Below are 21,873 nucleotides of genomic sequence, written 5' to 3'. Positions count from 1 at the left end.
TATTTTAAAACAAACACATAAAGTAGAAGTCTGTAGATTCATAAAGATGAAATGTGATTTAGTAAAAGAATCAAAGAATTGTTAAAAGTAAATTTTAGATGTTATATTTATTCTTACCATCTCGAAGATGACTGCAGTATCTTACTGAAATTCCTTAGCAAAGATGCGATGGCTTAAGAACATGCATAATTTATCATAATTTATCTTTTTTACAAACTTAAATTATAAGTTTTATTAACTTCGAAATATTAAAGGTAGTCATTTTCAAAATCATTTTTATTGGTATTAGTAATTCTTTGTTAAGATAAATAGAATGTTGAAATCTGCAGCAAATACCTGCATTCGCTCTGTGTCAACAGTATCAATAAAACCAAGACTCGAAGGAAAAGTCGCAATAGTTACGGCATCAACAAACGGGTAATGTTGGGGAAAAATATAGTTTTTGGAATAACTTTTTTTTTACCTTTTCTGTTTTTATGAAAGAGTAAAAGGCTGCTCAATACCATTAACATTTAGATCTGTTTGGAACCTTAACAATTAAATAGTCAAAACAGCTTAAGACCATACAATAACAACCTCATTCAATTGCATATTACTAAATATGTTTATATTTTGTAAAAAGTTTGATTACAACCAATTTCAGTATGTTTCTCCTCTAATTGAAAGAGTTGGCCTTGACATTTTCTTGTTGTTACTATTTAGCATTGGTTATTCTATTGCTGAGTCCCTTGCTAAAAATGGAGCAAAGGTTTTGATAAGCAGTCGAAAGGAAAAGAATGTGGACAAAGCAGTATCAGCAATGAAGGAGAAAGGCCTTGACGTCATTGGAACAGTTTGTCATGTCGGAAAAGCTTCAGATAGAAAAAATCTCATAGAAAAGGTGGTCTTTTACTTTTTAGTTTTTTAAAAAAATTTTCTTTAAAAATGTGGGATTTTTCTTATCTTACTATAAATACTTTATTTCGAGAATTCGTTTTCTTTATTTTCTCAGGTATTAAAAGACTTTGGAAAACTTGATATATTTGTTTCTAATGCAGCTGTAAATCCTGTCACTACTCCGCTATTGGATGTAATGTTTATATTTTTTTGTACTTTCATATTTTTGTATTCATAAAATTTTTTTCTCTAAAGCAGTAGTAGGGCTCAAAAGTAGTTTTCTAAGATATTATGTAACCTCGGTTTTTTATTTCTTGATAGTTGCTTTTAACAATTTTCCATTTAATCTTACACGAGCAACATTTTTTATTCTTCCTTTTTCAGTGAAGAGAAAAAAATAAAAATAGGTCTTGGGTTTGTACTAAATCTAATCGCAGAGACTAGTTTCACAAATGTGATTTGTTAATTTTAATAATATACACTAAATTTTTTAGTACATTGTTACTTAAGACATAAACTTATTACTTTTAGACATGCGCGCATGATGAAAATATTCCGGTTATTAACTTGTATGTAAATAGGACAAAGTGATAAATCCATTATTTAGAAAAGTTATTTGCAAAGAATTTTATGCAAAAATACCCAAATGTGTCGAAATTATCATTCTACTATGGCTTCTTCAACGCTGAAAGGTTGCGTGAAAATTTCATTGGAACTTTTTAAAAATGTTCGAAAAAATTAAAATTCAAAACTTTCAAATATATGTTTTTAGAACTGCAGTCTGCCATTTCATCACATGTTAATGATTTCTTAGCATAAATATCGCTCACAGCAGAACAGCCTTGTGCAGTTTATCAATTCACCTTTATGACATATCCCTCAGATATGTCATAAAGGTGAGTTGATAAACTTTTATGACATATCCCTCAGATATGTCATACAGGTGAGTTGATAAACTCCACAAGGCTGGTTATTAATTGTATCTTTAGCACTCATGTCCGCTTTAGAGTCGTCTGTACACACACACACACACACACACACACACACACACACACACACACACACACACACACACACACACACACACACACACACACACACACTGTCCTCCAAAACATTAGCAACCAAATAAAATAAAAAAAATTTTCTACTTTGATTACTTATTAAAGCAATTTTGTTTTTTTAATTACGCTTTAAATGAAAAAAATGGTTAATGTAGCATATAAGAAAAAAGATTTTAACACAATAAGAAAACTTGAAAAAAAAATTGGTATTTTAACGCAAAAACGTGGTCCTCCAAAACATTAGCAACTTTTTTAAAACTACCCTAAAAAATGTTAATATCAATAGTTAATGGCATATCCTTTACTTTTTAGGATCAAGGAACATTTCTCGGCATAGACTCTACGAGTTTGTTTATTTTTTCTTGTGTAATCTCATTCCACGTGGTTTCAATAGCTTTACATAGCTCATCGGCGTTTTTGAAGGGTCCTTTGTGTTTTAGGGAAAGTTCAACTTGGTACCATAAATTTTCTATCGGGTTGAGATCAGGTGATTGAGCTGGCCATTTCATTACTTTAATTTGATTTGTTTCAAACCATTCTTTAACGAGTTTAGAGGTATGTTTGGGGTCGTTGTCTCGTTGAAATGTCCATAAAAGAGGCATATTATTATCAGTATGAGGAACCACTTTTTCCTTGAGAATATCACGATAAACATACTGATCCATAATGCCATTTATTCTATAAATAGGTTCAACTCCACTTAAACCAGAAAAACAACCCCAAACCATTGCACTTTTTCCACCACCATGCTTGATTGTTCCTCTTGTGTATTTAGGATCTAAGCGTTTACCTTTAGGTCTACGCACCTTTAAATTTCTATCAGGACCTTTCAAATTGTACTTTGATTCATCGCTCCAGAGTACTCTATTCCAATCATTTATAGTCCAGTCTCTATGAGAATTTGCAAACTCAATTCTAGCTTTTCTATTCTTCTGAGAAATGAAAGGTTTTTTTGCTGCTCTAAAGCTCAAAAGTCCTGAAAGTTGTAACCGTCTACAAACTGTATTTGGAGACACGGAAAGTTTCAGTTTTTTAATAGTATCATAAGCGCTGTCAAAAGGATTTTTTTTAACATGACGAATAATTTTTCGATCGGTGAAACGACATGTTTTGAGTGGTCTTCCGCCCTTATGTTCTGTTTCTAAAGGACTACCTTTATTAAATCGTTTGATTATTCGACATACAATTAGCTTGTTAATGGAGTATTTCGTTGCGATTTCCTTTTGTTTGACTCCTTTCTTGTAATCTTTTACAAATACGTTCTCGAAAAGCTAAATTATACTTGTTTCTTGCCATTATAATCCAAAACAGCATATATACGCGATCTTAAATTAATATTGTAATAATTGCAACACTCCATATTCATCTCTGTTAAATTAATATTGTAATAATTGCAATCATCCCATATTCATCTTTTGTATTCAAAGCGTAATTAAAAAAAGAAAATTGCTGTAATTAGTATTCAAAGTAGAAAAAAAGCATTTTTTTTATTTGGTTGCTAATGTTTTGAAGGACAGTGTGTGTGTGTGTGTGTGTGTGTGTGTGTGTGTGTGTGTGTGTGTGTGTGTGTGTGTGTGTGTGTGTGTGTGTGTGTGTGTGTGTAGCCTCAGGTGGTTTAAAAAAAACAGTAGTTGACTGCATCGATAGCGTTTAGTAAAGTTTTAACTTATTTGTATCGATTAACTTTAATCTCTTTTTAAACATATTTTTTATGATCCTCTTCCTTTATGCTTTGCAAATTTATTACCATTTATTTCCTTTTACCTCTTTTTTGTTTGTAAATCAAAAGAACCATCTTTAATACTTGGCTCAGTTTCAATCTTATCTAGATATCTTAGGAAAAGAAACTTTTTTACCCAGAAAAGTGGTACATAAATAACAAATTAAGCTGCTTAGCGAAACATTTGTTTTCAAGATCGCCGGTTGATATTGCATCACAGTCTATTTATGTGAAATCAACACCGGTGTAACACTAACATTTCGACATTTTAATGTAATATAATATAATTTAATATACAATTTTTTTTTTTTTATTCTAATATACATTTTTTAGGAACTTATTTCGGCCCCATGAAAAATTTCCTCGTTTTCTTTTTTTTAGACATCTGAAGAAGCTTGGGATAAAGTACGTCTTTTTCAAAATTTTATTTTGTTTTCAAATATGTTTGTCCGTTCAATAATTTTATTTGTACTTATGTTTCGTTTCCTAAGATTTTTGAGGTAAATCTAAAATGCAGTTTTTTGCTGGCAAAAGAGGCGGTTCCACATTTATCTAAAACAAGGTATGTGCAGTATATATAGATTGTATTACTTTTTTAAATTTTTATTCGCAGCTATTAGTTTTTTGAAGTTTTATATTTCTTTAATATGTTTAGAGGTTCTATGCTATTCGTCTCATCAGTTGCTGGGTTTATCCCAATGCCAGTATGTGTTAAAGTCCTTTTGTAGTTTTATTCCATTTGAATAAGACTATATAACGGTTGTAAATTCAACCTGATAAATTGACTTCATCAAGTGTTACCGAAGAGCAGCACTAATTTTAAGATGAGATCTCAGATCTTAATTGAACTTTAAAAAGAAAATTGGCTTATGACTATTGTACTATAATATTACAGTCAACATCACTGTTACAAGTGCTCCTTATTTAACCCAAAAGTTTTCGTGAACTTTTGCAAAATCTTTACTCCATGCAGAGTGTGTGTTGATTGTATAATATCGTTTTTGTGACTATTTAGATATCTTTCTATTTGCTAGTATCCTGCTATACTAATATCGCATAACTAACAAATCATTTAAAAGGTTGATCAACTTAAAACAAAAGGCTTCAGTTTTAGAGTGATTTGTTTATAGTTTCTCGGTGCGTACTCGATATCTAAAACAGCGCTGTTGAGTTTAGTAAAGGTTTTATCTTCTGAATGTGCTTTGATGGGTGTTCGCGTTAACGGCTTGGCACCTGGAATTATTAAGACGGATTTTAGTTCATTTGTGAGTTATTTTTAAAAAATTAAACTTACTGTTTTTTAAACACGTCAGCTTCCCAATCGGTTTGTTGATTCTTCATTTTTATTTTTCAGTTTACTTCTTCAGACGAAATTAGCGCGAAATTCCTTGACCAAGTACCGATAAAGAGGTATTCTTATTCCTGATGTTGTTTTCCTTTTGAACTTCCGAATTTTCTTTTTTAAGAAATAAAACTAATTGGATTTTTTTAAAATTGTTTCGACATTTTTTTTAGATTTGGCGAAGCAGATGAATGCGCTGGTGCTGCAGTCTTTTTATCGTCAGATGAAGCTTCCTATATCACCGGAGAAACGATTGTAATAAGCGGAGGATACAATTGCAGACTTTAATAAGTGATCTCTTACTTGACAGCACTTTATTAATAGTTTTAAAATGTTATCTTTGTGTTTGTGATTTGTAAAATGTTTTTTTGGAGGAATTTTGGAATTTTTTTTTAGGTCTGATAAAATGACCAATTGAAAATTTTTACTAAAATTCTTTATCATTTAACATTTGTATTTAAATTGCATTTTTAAAACCATTCCAAATTTAAATGTTGGTTTATTAAGTGTGCACAATCATGCTTTTGTGTGCTTTGTATTTATACTAATAGGCTTACACATCTGACTACGAATCTCCGTTGTGAAATAAAAGTTGGTGGTCCGTAAACGTTGCGAAATAAATGTTGGTGGTCCGTAAACGTTGTGAAATAAAAGTTGGTGGTCCGTAAACGTTGTGAAATAAAAGTTAGTGGTCCGTAAACTTTGTGAAATAAAAGTTAGTGGTCCGTAAACGTTTATTTAAAATGTTAACGTTTTACTAATTTGATAATTTCCGCCTTGGTGTTCACTGCAAATATTTAATAAGTGATCTCTTAAGGTGATTTTCCACTCATCCGATTTAGTTACGGGAAAGGGATGGGAAAATTAATCACGTGAGCATGCACAGTTTGTAATTTAATTTTGAAAATTTCTCACGTTAATTTTCCCATCCCTCTCCCTTTCCCATAGCTAAAACGGATGAGTGGAAACTCACCTTTAGGGTTAGTTTACAGAATGAAATATCTGCTTTAAACCCCCCAGTGCTCGGAATCCAGTTCCTTTTTTTTCTCTCCAGGGTTCTGGAAAATACTTTTAAATTTGTAAATGTTTTACAAAAACGGTCAAAAAATCTTTTTGGAAGAAAGCTCAAAGTAAATTTTAGTTTTTAACAGAGGTTTATATTACGTTTTTCCTCTGTAAAAGCGGTACTTCTGAGAATCCTTCAAAGAATAAAGCAAAAATTGTTCAGCTATAATTTTACTAATATTTATGGATGTTAATTTGCTACACTAAAAACCTTTTTTAAATCCTTGAAGGGCGGAGGAGGGGTATTTTACTATCCCCAAAAGGTTTATTCTTACATGTCACAAACCCAAATTGTGTCAATTTGATCTGCAACATTAGAATATCTTTTAGAATAATATTTTTGTTTTACTAGTAAATCAACATTGACAATTTTACGTTTCTGGCGGCTGGGGTACTTTTTTATCCCAACCAAATTTCCTCATTTTTAGTTAGCATAACAGTAAATGAAATTTAAATGACATTAAATAATGCTTTTATTTTTATCTGTTTTTTCATTTTTTCTTTTATGTATTATTTGTTTTTTATAAGTAAATGCATTTATTTAAATATAAGTAGTAATGCTTATATGCTTACGTCACCTTGTTTGTCATGCCACAAATATGACACTAATACACGGTTATCATGAAATCCAATATTGCCCACCTAGCTGACCCAAGAATGCCACTTATATGGGGTGATAGTGTACACATCCCAGGGTCACCTGGTGCAAATTTTAAAATCTTTTAGGTACGTCTGCGGGAAAAAAGTGACTTTGAAGTTACAAAAATGGAAAAAATTTACCTTCTTTTTTGACATAGCAAAACCGCTATAAAATCCATACTATTAATCATAGACCAATAAAATTTGGTGGCAATGTAGCCTATGCCAATACCAAGATTTGGGTAAAAGTTTATCCCAATCCCTGCAGTATAACAAAAGTTATGGTAGTTTTAGTGTTGATTTTTTGTTAATTTTTTCACTTCCAGTGCAAAACTTTACTAATTACTGCCTATTACAAGCCCCCAGGCCGTAATGTGGCTAACACATGTGCTCTAGTTGAATATACCAACAATATTGTAAAATAAGGATTTTGATGTTCTTACCAAAATTTTTGGTTTCGGGGGTCAAAACTGTTGTTCTTCAATGAGCCCTATTTACACCATATGGACCTTTTTCTATATAAAACATTATATGACAGTACTATTAGTGCCCCATAAGCTTTCTTTTAACTAAACTACTACCTTAGAAGTTAGTTGAGACATTTTAACAGATTTTTTGATAAAAATTGTAAAAAATCTTGACATTTTTTACTCTAGTAAAATTGCGCTTATTCTACACATGGATTTAGCCCTGAGGATTTGTGAGCAAAGCAAAGAAATGTGTTGAAAACCTTTTGCATGTGATTTTTAACTGGTCAACATGTATTGTGTGTTGAAAAACCCATTTCATACATAAAATCACCTAAAAATGCCTAGAATTTCCTTTGTGTTTTGTTTTCAAAATCATTATCAAATGTACAAGTTGTAAAGTTCAATAAATTTACACTAACAGTGAATTAATTTCTAAAATTTATTCAACTCTATTCTTTTGTTGTGATATCTTCACGCTCTTTAACTTATTTGACATGACATTTAAAGCACTGGTCAGCTAACTATTCTCAAACCGCACTAAACTTTGTCATAAGATTGGGACAAGTTTTAAATATTTTATTTGAAATTAACCATAATTCATTATAATGAGTTACTTATGAGCTTAAATTCTCTTTTAACAAGTAAAATTAATCCGTTAAAATGAAGCTGAACGGATGAAAACTTTTCATTATTTTCTAAAGGTGTTTACTATTCAAATCCACAACACAACTGAACAGCCTTCCTTTGTATTCAGGGTGGGTTTTATCTCTTTTGTATCTTGACCAATGCTGGTGAAAATCTTGATGTGCAGTCTCAACAGCCTGTTCACTGAATTGTCCTAAGGGCAATTGTTTTATGTGTACAAAGTCCTTGATGTGATGGAATACTGTGTGGATTTTGGGCGTGATGCTTCCAAGTTGGATTGCCAAATATGCAGCTTTAAATTGATCAATCTTGACAGAAAAATCCTTTTCTAGTACATTTCCAAAGCATGAATTCACAACCAAATTAAACTTTTTGAAAGCTTCAATGACAGCAAGAATTTGGGTGTTGGAAGTTTCTTGAGCAAGATCTTGTAAAACATCAATATTTTTCAACAATTTTCTGCATTCATTGCCTTCAAAGTGTCCGCCATGATACGGGCTTTGTTGAATGTGAAGCATGGCTGGCCACTTTTCAGCATCAGACCACACAGTTTTGAGAATTTTGAAGAGCTGATTGACTGTGCCCAAAAGAAGGTGTAACTCCATTGGTGGAATGATGTCTAGAATCAGTGTATCTTTAGGTCCATTGATAATTGACTTGTGAACAACATTGCAAAACATTTTGGCCTTGGCCAACACTCCACCCGATTTTTCAAAAGACTTGAGATTTCTTTTGACTGAACCAAGTGTTCTTAAACTGCCTCTGCAAGCAAGGTTCTTTGAGTCAATATCACACCAACAACAAGGGTGCATGCTTGAGTGTGTTTGAAGTCCACAAATAATGTTGGCAACTTTCATGTCACATGCAATAATCAATTTCAGAGCATCTGCATTGATGAGTGACCAGACCTTTTGAATATTAGAATGAGTTTCTGGCAAATCTTCAGAGACTGCTACAAGAATTTGTCTTTTCACACTTGTTGCTTTTGCCGCTCTGGAACTCAAAAGTTGATTTTGAGGTCGTGAGTTCGATTTATCTTGTTCTATGGAACTCTCAATAACACTGACACAAAACTTGAGGAAACCTTTGCCTCCATCAATGCCTAATTTGACAAAGTAGCCACCTGAAGTTTTTCTTGATTGAATGACTTGACTAACCAGAACAGACAAATCTTTGCAATGAACAACAACATAGGTTGTGTCACAACCTTTGGAATCTGTGGTTTTTAAGTCTGTAAAAGTAAAAAACTCCTTCAGTTGTTGACCAGCCATTTGAAAATTGGCATAAAAGTTGGGCTCAACCATCTTCTTGTCTGATGACTGATGAACAGTTTTCACTAACTTTTTGATCCCATTGTTGGAGAGGCCAGTGTTAATTTGTACATTGATGAGGTCTTGGGTTGTCAATGTTGATGTGGCAGAATGTGATCTTGCTGCACTTAACCCTATAGAAAATTTGCATTTATTACCTCCAGCAAACAAAAATTACAAAAACAATCATTTTATAATTAATCACTTACAAAGTTATAATATTATTACTAATTTTTGCTGACATTGTACCTGGAGTAACAGGGAGTGGATGACCCCCAGATGCTTTTGCTAAACGAAATGTGGCTTTTGGAGATGCTACCTTATTTTCAATCACATTGGATGCTATCTGTTCTGCAGCTTTGGGATCTAATGAAGCCAATTTTTGTATATTTTCCCTGAACTTTAACTGAGAACAATGATGTGGTAACCCCTTACCTAATGGGCTGAGGCAGGTACTGCATCTCACAGCTGGTATTTGATTCACTTTCATTTTTTCATTAGGTTCAGCTTTTTCTGGGAACCTAGACTGTCCAATTTTGCAAATCAAGCAGTCACACACATGACTGCGTGTTTTAGCTCTGACTCGGATAGATTTGAAATCAAACAACTTTGGCAAAGCAACATCCTTTCCTTCCTCTTTTCGTCTTAAGGCAGTTCTGCATGATTCACAAAGACCTTGAGGCACACAAGAGTCACACCCATCAAGATTTGTCTGGTAAATACGACAAACTCGTTCAGCCTGAAAAGCAGTCATCTGTCGGCCACATTTTTGAAGGCAGAGCATGCAGACACACTTTCTGTTCTGCTCATGGTTTCTTGCCTGATTTGGCATCTTAAAGAGTCAGTGGATTGTAGCTGTGTACCTAAACAAATTGAGCTATAATATGAAATTGAAGAATATGATAGACAAACATTAAGAATTCTGGCAATGCTATGCCATTATTAACATTACTAGAGGATTCTCTGTAATGTCATCATAAGAGATGCCTGGATTTATTTTGATTGGAGTTCAAGATAATGATAATCTTTAGAATCCTGCCATCTTTGATAATGTGAATTTAATACAATAACATATACGTCACATTGAGGTAGGTGTATTTCAAATAAATAACATATTGCTATATGTAGAGCTACATATTTACCTAAATCAATCCAATTACTTCAGCCTAACAATTTGTATATTATAAAAAATGAAAAACAAAATTTTTTACCACAAACAACGATTTTCAAGTGAAAGGTTTAATAATTTTGGATATTTCTGCAAACGTTTCAGTTCAGTGCCACAAAAACAAAGTCATGTTATGATTTTAACTTTTTACGATATGTACGTCACAGCGTACAAAATCAAAGCAAAATTCAAATCAATCATGTACGCTCTTATTCAAGTGATGATGGGTTGATATTGTTAATTCTTCTTATGCAAAACCCTTTTATTTTTCTAATCATTGTAAAAGCAAAAATGGACCAAGACTAAAATTAAAACACTTAAAACTTTGAAACTGAATTTAAGCATATCTTATGATAGAGTAGAAAAAATGTTCATTTTGAGAATAGTTAGCTGACCAGTGCTTTAAATGTCATGTCAAATAAGTTAAAGAGCGTGAAGATATCACAACAAAAGAATAGAGTTGAATAAATTTTAGAAATTAATTCACTGTTAGTGTAAATTTATTGAACTTTACAACTTGTACATTTGATAATGATTTTGAAAACAAAACACAAAGGAAATTCTAGGCATTTTTAGGTGATTTTATGTATGAAATGGGTTTTTCAACACACAATACATGTTGACCAGTTAAAAATCACATGCAAAAGGTTTTCAACACATTTCTTTGCTTTGCTCACAAATCCTCAGGGCTAAATCCATGTGTAGAATAAGCGCAATTTTACTAGAGTAAAAAATGTCAAGATTTTTTACAATTTTTATCAAAAAATCTGTTAAAATGTCTCAACTAACTTCTAAGGTAGTAGTTTAGTTAAAAGAAAGCTTATGGGGCACTAATAGTACTGTCATATAATGTTTTATATAGAAAAAGGTCCATATGGTGTAAATAGGGCTCATTGAAGAACAACAGTTTTGACCCCCGAAACCAAAAATTTTGGTAAGAACATCAAAATCCTTATTTTACAATATTGTTGGTATATTCAACTAGAGCACATGTGTTAGCCACATTACGGCCTGGGGGCTTGTAATAGGCAGTAATTAGTAAAGTTTTGCACTGGAAGTGAAAAAATTAACAAAAAATCAACACTAAAACTACCATAACTTTTGTTATACTGCAGGGATTGGGATAAACTTTTACCCAAATCTTGGTATTGGCATAGGCTACATTGCCACCAAATTTTATTGGTCTATGATTAATAGTATGGATTTTATAGCGGTTTTGCTATGTCAAAAAAGAAGGTAAATTTTTTCCATTTTTGTAACTTCAAAGTCACTTTTTTCCCGCAGACGTACCTAAAAGATTTTAAAATTTGCACCAGGTGACCCTGGGATGTGTACACTATCACCCCATATAAGTGGCATTCTTGGGTCAGCTAGGTGGGCAATATTGGATTCCATGATAACCGTGAATAACACAAGCTAATACTTATATCATTTGTTAAATTTATTAAAAAATATATATTATTTTAATTACATGAGTTGACCAAATGGATGCTGCAGTTGAAGCTAATAATCTTCTTTTTGGTTTAAATGAAATATCTTCAAGTGATAACTCAGGTGATGATGAAGATTCTAACTCTGAAGACAATGGTGAAATCTGTTTCTACTAGTTGGAGTGTTTAATTCTAAAAATCAAAGCATAAAAGATCTTATGAACACTATTAACGGCATCCCTATTTTCTCTCAACGAGATGGTTCTGCAATGAGATCAGTTATTATTTTTCAACAGTCGAATATTCGATTTGATGAGAAACTAGAAATGAAATTTAATTTGAATACAGGTTTGCACCACTTCGAAATTCTATCGAAGTCTCAAACCTTTTACAGATTTAGAAAAAGATAATGTTTTGAAAAAGATTGCAGACAATATTGTTTACTCATAATTGCATAATCGGGATTAATTAAAAACTTTTCTTGAGTCATCTCGATTGATGCTCCAACAGTCTGCCATCACATGTTTGTCCCAACGTCTTTGGTAATGATTTTCTATTGTCTTGAGAGCTTGGTGGAATCGCTCACCTTGCTCTTCACTCACATCTCTAAGATTTTCAGGAAACTGGTCAAAATCTCTATTTATAAAATAAAGTTCTATATTAGTTTCGCATCCAAGGTCACAAAAGGCTTTCAACATTTTAACAACTAGATTTGCAGAGTTTTCTGCAATTTAGTTGTTAAAATGTTGAAAGCCTTTTATGACCTTCATAAAGCCAAACTAAAGATGAAGTGGTAAAAAAAAAGAAACTTTTCTGTTAAGAATTGGTTCATTCACAATATTTGGCACTGCAAAGTGTCATGAATGGGCCATTATTTTTGTATCCACTGTTAATTCCTTGCTCAATTGTCCCTGATGCAAAGGTAACGGAGAAAATTTCAAAAGTTCTTATTCGTATTGTCTTTTATTGTATTATATTTACATATTCTTATTTGTATATATGTAGTATTACAATTTTTTAACTTTAGTAAAAGTACAAAAATATTAGTATATAGTTATTTTTTTACCGTCTTTAACGTGACTTTTTTTAAACCTTAGCGTGAAATTCTTAACAAACTTCTATTCATTTTAAAAGGCTGATTATGGTTTCTACTTTTCATTATTATTCGTCATAAATGGAAAAGCCAAACGCTGGTGTATATTTCCCATCTCTAAAATACTGAGTGTTTTTTTTTAACCTTAAGACTGTCATGCAGAATAATTAACATAATTAACTTCATAACATAACTAACTTCATCAAGCACACACAAATAAGCTGAAGAAAATGTTGATGAGAAGACAGTTTGGAACTATCTCAAGGAAACTCTTGTTGTTCACAAAAAGCCCCAGCAAATCTTAAAATGCAACATCCCAAATGAATCATAGTTTAGAAAAATTCTTGATTAAGAAATCCTTAATCAAGAATTTTTCTAAATTATGATTCATTTGGGATGGTCGATTTAAAAGAGTGTATACACAGTATACACTCTTTTAAATCGACCGTGACCGAATTGAGTAGTTACTTATTATACCCTAAAATAGAACAGCAAACTTAAATATTTTTTTCTGGATTTTTTGCCAGGTTCTTGAGTTTTTATTAAATTTTTGCTGTAAATTTTTTAAAGGAGACTAGAGAAAAACGGGGGCTATTTCGTTGTTTTTAGAAATAAATTCCAGCATCTTGCTTAAATTAGTTTGAAAAGTTTCATTTACAAAACACAAAACCAAAATTAGAGTAGACACATACTTAGGGAAAGCCAGGAAGTTGTGGACGAATTTTACTATCCAAATTTTTAAGTACTCACCAATGTTGTGGACAACTCTTTCTCCTCTTTCCCCGAGCCGATTGGGTTGTGTCTATTCAAACCACAAAACATTTGACGCTTTGTCTACTACTGGTTCGGGTTATAAGTAAAGCAAAGTATTTAATCACTTGGAATGATAATACTGGTTTGTATCACATAGCTTAGCCTAATGTTTCAGTTAATAGATTAAATAGCTTCAGCTGAGTTCAAGTAACACCACTCAATAAAATGCACCTAGCTACTATCTGCGTTCTTTTATGCATTTCTTTAAATCAATATCAAGATTTAAAGAAAAATCCTTTATAACGTATGTAGGAGAACTCCTCATATTAATTTATTTTTTTTTATATTGATATAAGATTTTCAGACAGACTTTGGAAGAGAAAAAATCGTAAAAATCATGGCAAACATTTTAGAATTATCATATATTCTCAAAAATAATTCAAAAGGGATAAAAGAAAACACTTTCTTATTGAAAGTAAAATGCAACTTTTTTTTGTTGCTCTTTTTTAAAAAAGAGAATAAATGGAACGCTTCAAACCTTTCTATCATATAAATAATTGTAAAACAGCATTTCTTTTTTACCTTTAAAGAAAATACAAAGATTAGATTCTTACATCACCCTATTGTAAAAAAGTATTCCATTAAAAAAAAAAAAATTCCGATATCCTAATTGAATGGTTTCACAATAGTTAAATAGTTAACCCACTGAGGGAATCCTTCTTCTTACGGATTGTTGTAAAAAACCTCTTACAAATTTTGCATTAGATTTATTACACGTCATACAACTTTTTTTTATTACAATCATTCTTTTTCCTAAAGGTAATTTGCAAAAACCTACACCAATTTTTTTGCTTCAAAGAACCCTTTTAGATGACGCATCTGCCAGAAACCAGTACATAATAAAACAAGCGTTTGAAGAACTGCCCACCATAAAACACGTGTATTCGTGCTCTCACTCGTATGTCGGAAACGCTCTTCTCGGTACTTTTTATGAATGAAAAGGGAATCAAAATTTTAATAAGATCATTTATAAAAAAAAATCTTTTATATAACATGAATACTAAACTTTGTGCACACATAAGACAAAAAAAAACATGCAGCAGTTAAAAGCTAATAGCTACCGTAAATCTAATTCTCTACAAAAACATGGTTTTTTGTTGTTGTTTTTTTGATATTTCAAACTTATATTAAACTTTGTTCAAAACAGTAGGCATTGTTAAAACAGGAAGCAATTCAAATTTAATCGTTTTAAAGCAGAAAATATTCAACAATAACCAGTGCTAAAAGCGGATTTCCACGGAGCGAATTAATTCGTGCGACGCGATTTTTTTCGCGGCTCGTTTCTCGCCGAATCAGAATTTTAATTTCCATCATCAAGTTGGCACGCTTTTTTTTTTTTTTTTTTTTTTTGTGCTAAAAACATGTCATTAATAAGAAAAAGGTTGTTATTGATTAGTAGAAAAATAATTATTTTAAAGATACTACAAATGAAACGAGAAAAATAAAGAAACGATATTGGGTAAGGAAAATTTATGCCGAACGCCTACAGAAAGGAGAGTTTCATTTATTAGTTCAAGATTTACGTTTGCACGACCAGGAATACTTTTTTAAACATTTTCGTATGTCTCCAGCAACTTACGAAGAGTTGCTTGCGTTTGTAGCGCCTATCAGTGAAACAAAGAACTATAATGAGAGATCCTGTCGATCCAAGTAGAGGTTGGCCGTAACACTTAGATTCCTTGTAACAGGAGATGCTCAGTGTACTATTGCTGCAAGTTACAGAATCAGTGCTTCCACTATTAGTAGAATTATTAGTGAAACGTGTGCAGCCATTTGGAATTCATTGAAAGAGAGAAATTTTCTACACGTCTCATCAGAAAAACATGAATGGAACTCAATAGCAAATGAATTTGAAAATATTTAGGATTTTCTGCATGCTATAGGTGCAATAGATGGCAAGCACATTATTATGCAAGTTCCCCATAATGGAGGGTCAGAATATTTTAACTATAAAAAAACGCATAGCATTGTCCTTCTAGCAGTTTGTAATGCTAAATACGAATTCACTATGGTAGACATTGGTGACTCGGGAAGACAGTGGTGGTGGTGTTTTTAATAACTGCAGTCTTGGTTATGCAATTGATAATAATATATTAAATTTTCCTGATCCCAAAAATATTGGTAATTCTGAAAAAGTATTACCATATGTTTTAGTTGCTGATGATGCTTTTGATTTAAAAAAAATGTCTAACAACTTTAAAGCAAAATATTATGACACTTTAAAGCTAATATTACTTAAAGACAAATTTTATACAGTTGATTAATAAGTAACAATTGAAATGGTGGAATTCATTTGCAAGGTTAACTTTTAACAGTTGGCACTTATGCTTTTAATCATATATTAACTACTGTATCACACTTCAACAGTAGCTTTAAATTTTGAATTTAAAAATATTAATTTTCATGTCAATCTAAAAAGATCAGTTCATCTAAAGAAGTATTTCATGGAGCATATAAACCTAAAAGTTGTAACATATATTCATATATATATTTGAATATATTAACCTAAATTTCTTCTTGTTCACCGTATTTCATATTGAAAAGAAGTTTTTTTATCTTTATCATAGCCCGTCTGTTTTCTTTCAATGGGAGTTCTTTTATAATCGGAATATATTTATAAAAGGCTTCGACAAAATAGAGTAGTTTCATTCTTCACCATCTTCCATCGTCTTTTTTAACATCTTGTCACACTCTACTAATGATTGAGACAATTGTGAGAATGACTCCTCTTTCTGATTTGTGACCCGTGCTTTCTTTTTTATGGTTTGTTTGGAATGGCTTAATCTTTTATGAGTTTCAGTTGGATCTAAGTCACTGCTACAACAACTTGTACTTGGAATTAATGGTGAAAAACTATATATAAAAACTATATCTACATTAGATTCAGTTGGTTTGTTTGCACTTTTTTCATGCAAAAATGTCATCCAATCAAAAAACTTACATTTTGGTAAATTCGAGGCTGCTGCTCCTGATCGTGTCATACGATTACCTTTGTCTAAACATTTCTTTAATGTATCTTTCAAATTATTTAATTGTTTTTGAAGAAAGTTCTCTTCTTTATTAAATAAAAATGCGAGTTTTTTCCAAGCATTTGTTTTCACCGTCCTGTCTTTGTATGTAACATGATTCACATCCCACAAGCTTGGTAACTTACGAACAGGTTCAAGAAAAGTATCTTTATCAAATTCAGCAGGTTGACATACTTGTCAACCTGCTGAATCATCGTTATCGAATGTCTCTTCACCTTCGACTACTTCGTTAACAAATTCATCCGTGATTTCAACATTATTCTGAGTATATTGCAAAACATTTAATAAAACCATTAAATCTACATTATTTAGTGGTTGAGAGACAGAGATGTCTCTCAACCATTCCATTACCGGGTTGTTGTCGGCATTTTTAAATCTATTTTAATTTCAACAATTTCCATGTGTTTGTTTTTCAACACAATTGCTGAGTTTGCATATTTTAAAGGATCTGATTGGTTCTTTATTTACGCGAATAAATTCGCTACATGTAAAGTTGAAATATATCCGACTTTTTTGCGAAACGAAAAAAATCGCAAGGCGATAAAAAAATATCTTTGTGCGCATGCTCAGAAACACTCGCGGCAAAAAAAATCGCGTCGCGCGAATTAATTCGCTCCGTGGAAATCCGCCTTAACATAGTCTGAAGTACTGAGAAAAAATCTAGACATCAAAATTAGTTTATCAGGTAATCAAAATAGTAATTAAGAAGAATGTCAAGCACCTAAAAACAATATTCAATCATAATCATACAATTTGAGCCAGCTGCTTAAGAAATTTAAATGCTCCTCATCATACATTGTAAAAACATTGACAGAGAATACTAGCAATCAACTCTAAAAGAAGATTCAATAACCAGCCGAAACAATTTTTACTTGCTGAAAGGAACTGCTATTGATTAAGCACCAAGTCCATCTACCCGAGCTGAATTGAAAAACCTCTGCTAGTGTAAATAACTGCAAACCTTGGTTCTCCTCTGATTGGTGTTTTTTGACAAAGGAATTGTAAAATTTCTTTCGATGCAGGCAACATTATAATCAACCATTGTGTTTATTTAGTAAAGGGGTAGAGAGAAAAAAAATTGGAATCTTTGCAACAAGATAAAAAAACTATGCCTCAAGAAAATTTTAATATAAATATAGTTATACAATGCACTTATACATTAAAAAAAAAAAAAAAAAAAAAGGCAGGTTTAATTATTGAGGAAAATAATCCCACATATTATGAAAGAAAATGACAAAAAATATTAGGTTTTTCTTTTTTAAATTGTGAAATCCTCTTGAAATAAAAACCAAAAATAATCTGCTAACATTTTGGCATTTTATCTTAAAGATATTTATGCATCTGATCATTTCATATTTCTGTAATAAATTATTAATTTAAAACTTTCAGCTTTATGATTGCCATTCTCAGCTTTATGATTGCCTAAAAACCCTCAAATTTTCTTCTTTGAGGCAACCAAACTACTAGTTCTTTCTCTGTAACACTTACACTGAATTCATTATTCTTCATAAGTTTCCTTATTTGTGGGCTAACAAAAATCTCTTCTTCAATTTAGGATCACTTATTTGGAAAGAACACTTTTTAAATACAAAAAATCATTTCTATCCTTGACAAAATACTTCATCAAACCAAGTTTTATGTGTAAGGGCAGAAGAATCAAATTATCTTGTGAAATTTACCACTAACAAAATCAGGTCTTTTTGGTCAATCTTTAACTTTGTAGTGGTTTGTGCTGTCTTTACTGTCTCATAAAAAAAGAAAGCAACATTTTGTAAACCCTCCCTGTAGTCCAAGCAATATAGCAAAAACTTACCACAAACTTTCTAGTTGTATTCTTTTGATTAAGTCTAAGGTTAGTTGCATGCTTTGAAATGTTTCTTTTAAAATAACTGAGTATGCAATAGGTATGGAAGGATATTGACTTCAATTATGAAGCAATACAAGTTTTAAGCTACTTTTTGAACCATTAATAAAAAATCTAAATTGGCCTTTGCTATAAGGTATTTTAAGTTCCTCCATTAGTTCAATAATATTGTTGCAAAAAGTAAATTGAATCAGTATTAGGAAAAAGGTTAGACAAGTGTCTAATTCTTTCCTTCTGCACACATATTGGAAGATATATACTCCAATACTTTTTTCTGTTTAGCTCAAAATCTTCTTCATTATTGCTTAAATCAAATTGCTCATTGTAACATGTGACAACTAAAAATCTGGAAAAACTTTAAAATGAATATCTCTTGAGCAGAGTCATCAATTTTATAACTTAAAAAGCATAATAACAAGAAACTTATATTAAACTTAAAAAATATATTCGTTTATAATTCCATTTCTACGAACATGGTCAATTCTTGTGAAAGTATTCGCCCCAAGCCAATCTACATGACTTTGATCGATTTTTTTCATACAATACTCAATTGGATTTATTAGTTGGCGGAAATTTTTAGCTTGCCAATTATCTGCATACATTAATCTTTTAATTTCAGTCTAAAAATCCTTGATAAAACTCAATTCAGGTATATTAGCAGGGTTTAATTCATATTCAATACTTTCACCTTTTAGGTAATCTTGTTTAAATAGTGTGCAGAAGCTTGATCAGGCGAGAACAAAATTTCATCATTTTTAAGAGCCTCACTGATGAAATTCTTTAATTTAATTAGGCATTTAGGAATCTGTACATCCTTGTCGACTGCTTGGCCTGAAGGAGCAAAGTCATACTTTCAGACTCCTTTCTCAGACAAGGCTATCCAAACTAATAATTTTGGCTCATATTTGCTTTTTCTTTTGAGCTTGACCTCATTAGGTAATGCATCGGAATCAGAAGTAGCATATCCTGCATTGTCAGAAAGATCAGTGTTGCTTTAAGGAAAATATGACTCCTCATCAATGATTACTATTTTTTTCTGAAAAAGTGTAACAAATTTTTGGCACTTATGAGGCACAGCCACTTTCTGAGCCAATACTCTTTTTGGCTCGCCATCCTTCTTAGCAATCAATTTTTCTAGGCATTTTATCTGTTTCTTAGGCATTTTGTCTTACAGTTTAACCATTTCTGACCTTTTGTTCTGGCCCTATATTATTTTCCTTTTGTTGCAGTATATCGTACACTGTCATTTTTGGGACATTTACCATGTGAAATTGACTAACAACAAATGTTTTAAAAAGGAGCTAGATATTTCTCACTGTGAGGAATTGGTTTAAATGATGCTACATTTGGATACTCTATTTTACTTTTGATTTTTTTAAAATTACTCTGGTATTAGTCAACCAAAAATAGCAACCATTGTGATGATTTGCTTGTTCTCGCTGAATAATTGGTACAGCAAGAGACACAGAAACAGCTTTTCTGTCAAACCAGTCATTTAATACAACATAGCACAAAAAGTTTCCAGATTTATTCTTTATCTTGTGCCATTAAAATGACCAAAATAATGCATTTGTTCCACCTAATTAATTGGAATTCTTCCTTAAGATTTAATATCATATTTTCCATATTTTATATTTAGGGCAGTTTAGGCATATATACTTCAAATTAACAAAATAAATGTAGAGTCAGCTTGTTTGTATAATATCATAAACAAGAGTGCATGAAAATATTCTAGAAACTTGAATAAGAAACATGACATGTTAGACACCCATATCATTAAGTATAATACATGTAACATTTATGCTAGAAAAATTGTGTCACACAGTATTATTTCCTTTTAAATTTTGCACAAAGTTTTAGTAATCATACTTAACTATAAGAAAAACAAAGAATCAGATTTTTCAAAATCTAATTACAAAAACCATACCCTTTGGTATGCCTGCTCTTTAGTAATTTGATCAACTTGATCAAGAAGCTGCCTCATTCTTAACTGGAGTTCTGTAAGTTTATCTTTAGCAGCAATTTGTGCATAGTCATTAGCATGCTCTCCCACTAAAATTTCTAAGTGAACCCTCTATGAAGAAAAGTAAAAATAACCTTAGTTGAAAGGAACTTTTAAGTTGTCAGTTGAAGTCATACTGTATAAGTTATAAGTAAATAATTTTAAAAAACTAAATTACCAGTCTTCCTCCAGCAAACAAACTCCATCGGGTTGAATTAGTGTATAAACAGATATGGTGCTCACCAGGAGTATGAGAGGTAAATGTAAACCGTCCTTCAGATGCATAAAACTTTGATAAAACTATCTTTTTCTCAGGATCAGTAACTTCTACATGCATACCAATGCCAGGACTGGCAGGTAAGTAATCATTCATAGAATCATCATACAGTTGAGTGCGGTATTTGCCTAAAAATATTTAAAAGGATTTATTGAAGCCAACAGATATTTTAAACTTTCTTTGTAAATGGTTAACAACATATATTAATGATTATAGTCCTAAAAAGTTTCTATTTCTAGGATTTATAGATTTACGCTTTCTGTTACGGTTTTTTTAATAGATTTATGCTTTCTGTTATGTTTTTTTTTAAAAATAGGATGCATCTACAATCAGGGAGTATCAGCAGTACTTTTTACAAACCAGTTCTATGCAAATTCACCTAGTGTAGAGAATACTTTCAAAATCAATTTTGTATTTTCCTATCGAGACATTTAACTGTAATTGTGGTATCCAGGTGTAGCATTATAAAGAAGGCCCCTCACCTGTAATCATGGTTTCATCAGGTATCTCTTCAATAAAGCACTTTTTCTCAGTTTCTCCCATATGAAAATACAAAGCGAAACTTCGAGAAACAAATAAAAATAGGACTAATACTAAAAAATTTTTCATTTTAAATATCAGGTAAAATTTCATTAAATAAGGTCGAACACTTGAAAGATATGCCAATTATTAAGCCCAAGGATTTGTGTTATTGTGAACTAGACTGCACAATGTTATTTATAAAATCCGGTCTAAATGGTAAATGACACGTTTAAAAGACCGTGTTAGCGCAACATGAAGCTAATAACGCAATTTGTTATGTGCTCACCACCAACGCCACTTGTCACGATATTTGATAAACTTCTTATATTTAAAAAACATTCAAAATTAAGAAATTTGATTAAACAACAAGTTTGTGCTTGCTTTGTTTTAAAAGTTAAAATGGCAAAAAAAACTAGTAGCTTTTTTGTATTTTTTCCCCCTATTTCATTGAATTGTTTCTTGTTCTAAGGAGGCGAGTCATTATTAGTAAAGTTCGAAATTTGCTCCTATAAGTTCAATAAGACAAAGGAGGGAGCGCTAGATA

The 21,873-nt window shown here is 31.5% G+C and overlaps 4 protein-coding genes across 6 annotated transcripts; 1 reads left to right on the top strand and 3 right to left on the bottom strand.

The window, feature by feature from the left end:
• Window positions 1-141: 141 nt before the first annotated feature.
• Window positions 142-5,789, top strand: LOC145180315 (uncharacterized). Of its 3 annotated transcripts, none has more exons than XM_090080857.1 (10): window positions 142-417; window positions 703-880; window positions 992-1,069; window positions 4,042-4,065; window positions 4,152-4,222; window positions 4,316-4,364; window positions 4,791-4,925; window positions 5,015-5,070; window positions 5,176-5,293; window positions 5,554-5,789. In XM_090080857.1, the coding sequence occupies exons 1-9, from the start codon at window positions 314-316 to the stop codon at window positions 5,288-5,290; spliced, it is 810 nt and encodes a 269-aa protein (XP_089936983.1). In that variant the 5' UTR covers window positions 142-313; the 3' UTR covers window positions 5,291-5,293; window positions 5,554-5,789. The 3 variants fall into 3 exon arrangements, with proteins under 3 accessions (XP_089936983.1, XP_089936982.1, XP_089936981.1); XM_090080856.1 differs by having other exon boundaries at window positions 5,176-5,335; window positions 5,554-5,733; XM_090080855.1 differs by lacking the exon at window positions 5,554-5,789 and having other exon boundaries at window positions 5,176-5,450.
• An 895-nt stretch (window positions 5,790-6,684) lies between these two features.
• Window positions 6,685-10,037, bottom strand: LOC149891191 (uncharacterized). Its single transcript, XM_090080846.1, has 2 exons — window positions 9,381-10,037; window positions 6,685-9,265 (listed from the first exon to the last, which is right to left on the bottom strand). Exons 1-2 carry the CDS (start codon window positions 9,961-9,963, stop codon window positions 7,872-7,874), a joined length of 1,977 nt encoding a protein of 658 aa, XP_089936972.1. The 5' UTR covers window positions 9,964-10,037; the 3' UTR covers window positions 6,685-7,871.
• A 4,095-nt stretch (window positions 10,038-14,132) lies between these two features.
• Window positions 14,133-21,554, bottom strand: LOC145202433 (transmembrane emp24 domain-containing protein 9-like). Its single transcript, XM_080075379.2, has 4 exons — window positions 21,290-21,554; window positions 20,709-20,935; window positions 20,456-20,602; window positions 14,133-14,559 (listed from the first exon to the last, which is right to left on the bottom strand). The coding sequence occupies exons 1-4, from the start codon at window positions 21,438-21,440 to the stop codon at window positions 14,410-14,412; spliced, it is 675 nt and encodes a 224-aa protein (XP_079931505.2). The 5' UTR covers window positions 21,441-21,554; the 3' UTR covers window positions 14,133-14,409.
• LOC149891190 (uncharacterized) lies at window positions 16,035-17,012 on the bottom strand. Its single transcript, XM_090080994.1, is given in 4 exon segments — window positions 16,035-16,254; window positions 16,256-16,283; window positions 16,285-16,837; window positions 16,880-17,012. Coding segments are annotated over 4 exon segments (828 nt in total). The 3' UTR covers window positions 16,035-16,140.
• Window positions 21,555-21,873: the final 319 nt, after the last annotated feature.

Source organism: Hydra viridissima, unplaced genomic scaffold, assembly GCF_058129835.1.
Source record: "Hydra viridissima isolate aposymbiotic clone 2 unplaced genomic scaffold, HvirCarnegie_v1 scaffold_3, whole genome shotgun sequence".
Taxonomy (NCBI): domain Eukaryota; kingdom Metazoa; phylum Cnidaria; class Hydrozoa; order Anthoathecata; family Hydridae; genus Hydra; species Hydra viridissima.
The sequence above is the reverse complement of the archived record's forward strand: the minus strand, read 5'-3'. Positions and strand labels throughout refer to the sequence as shown.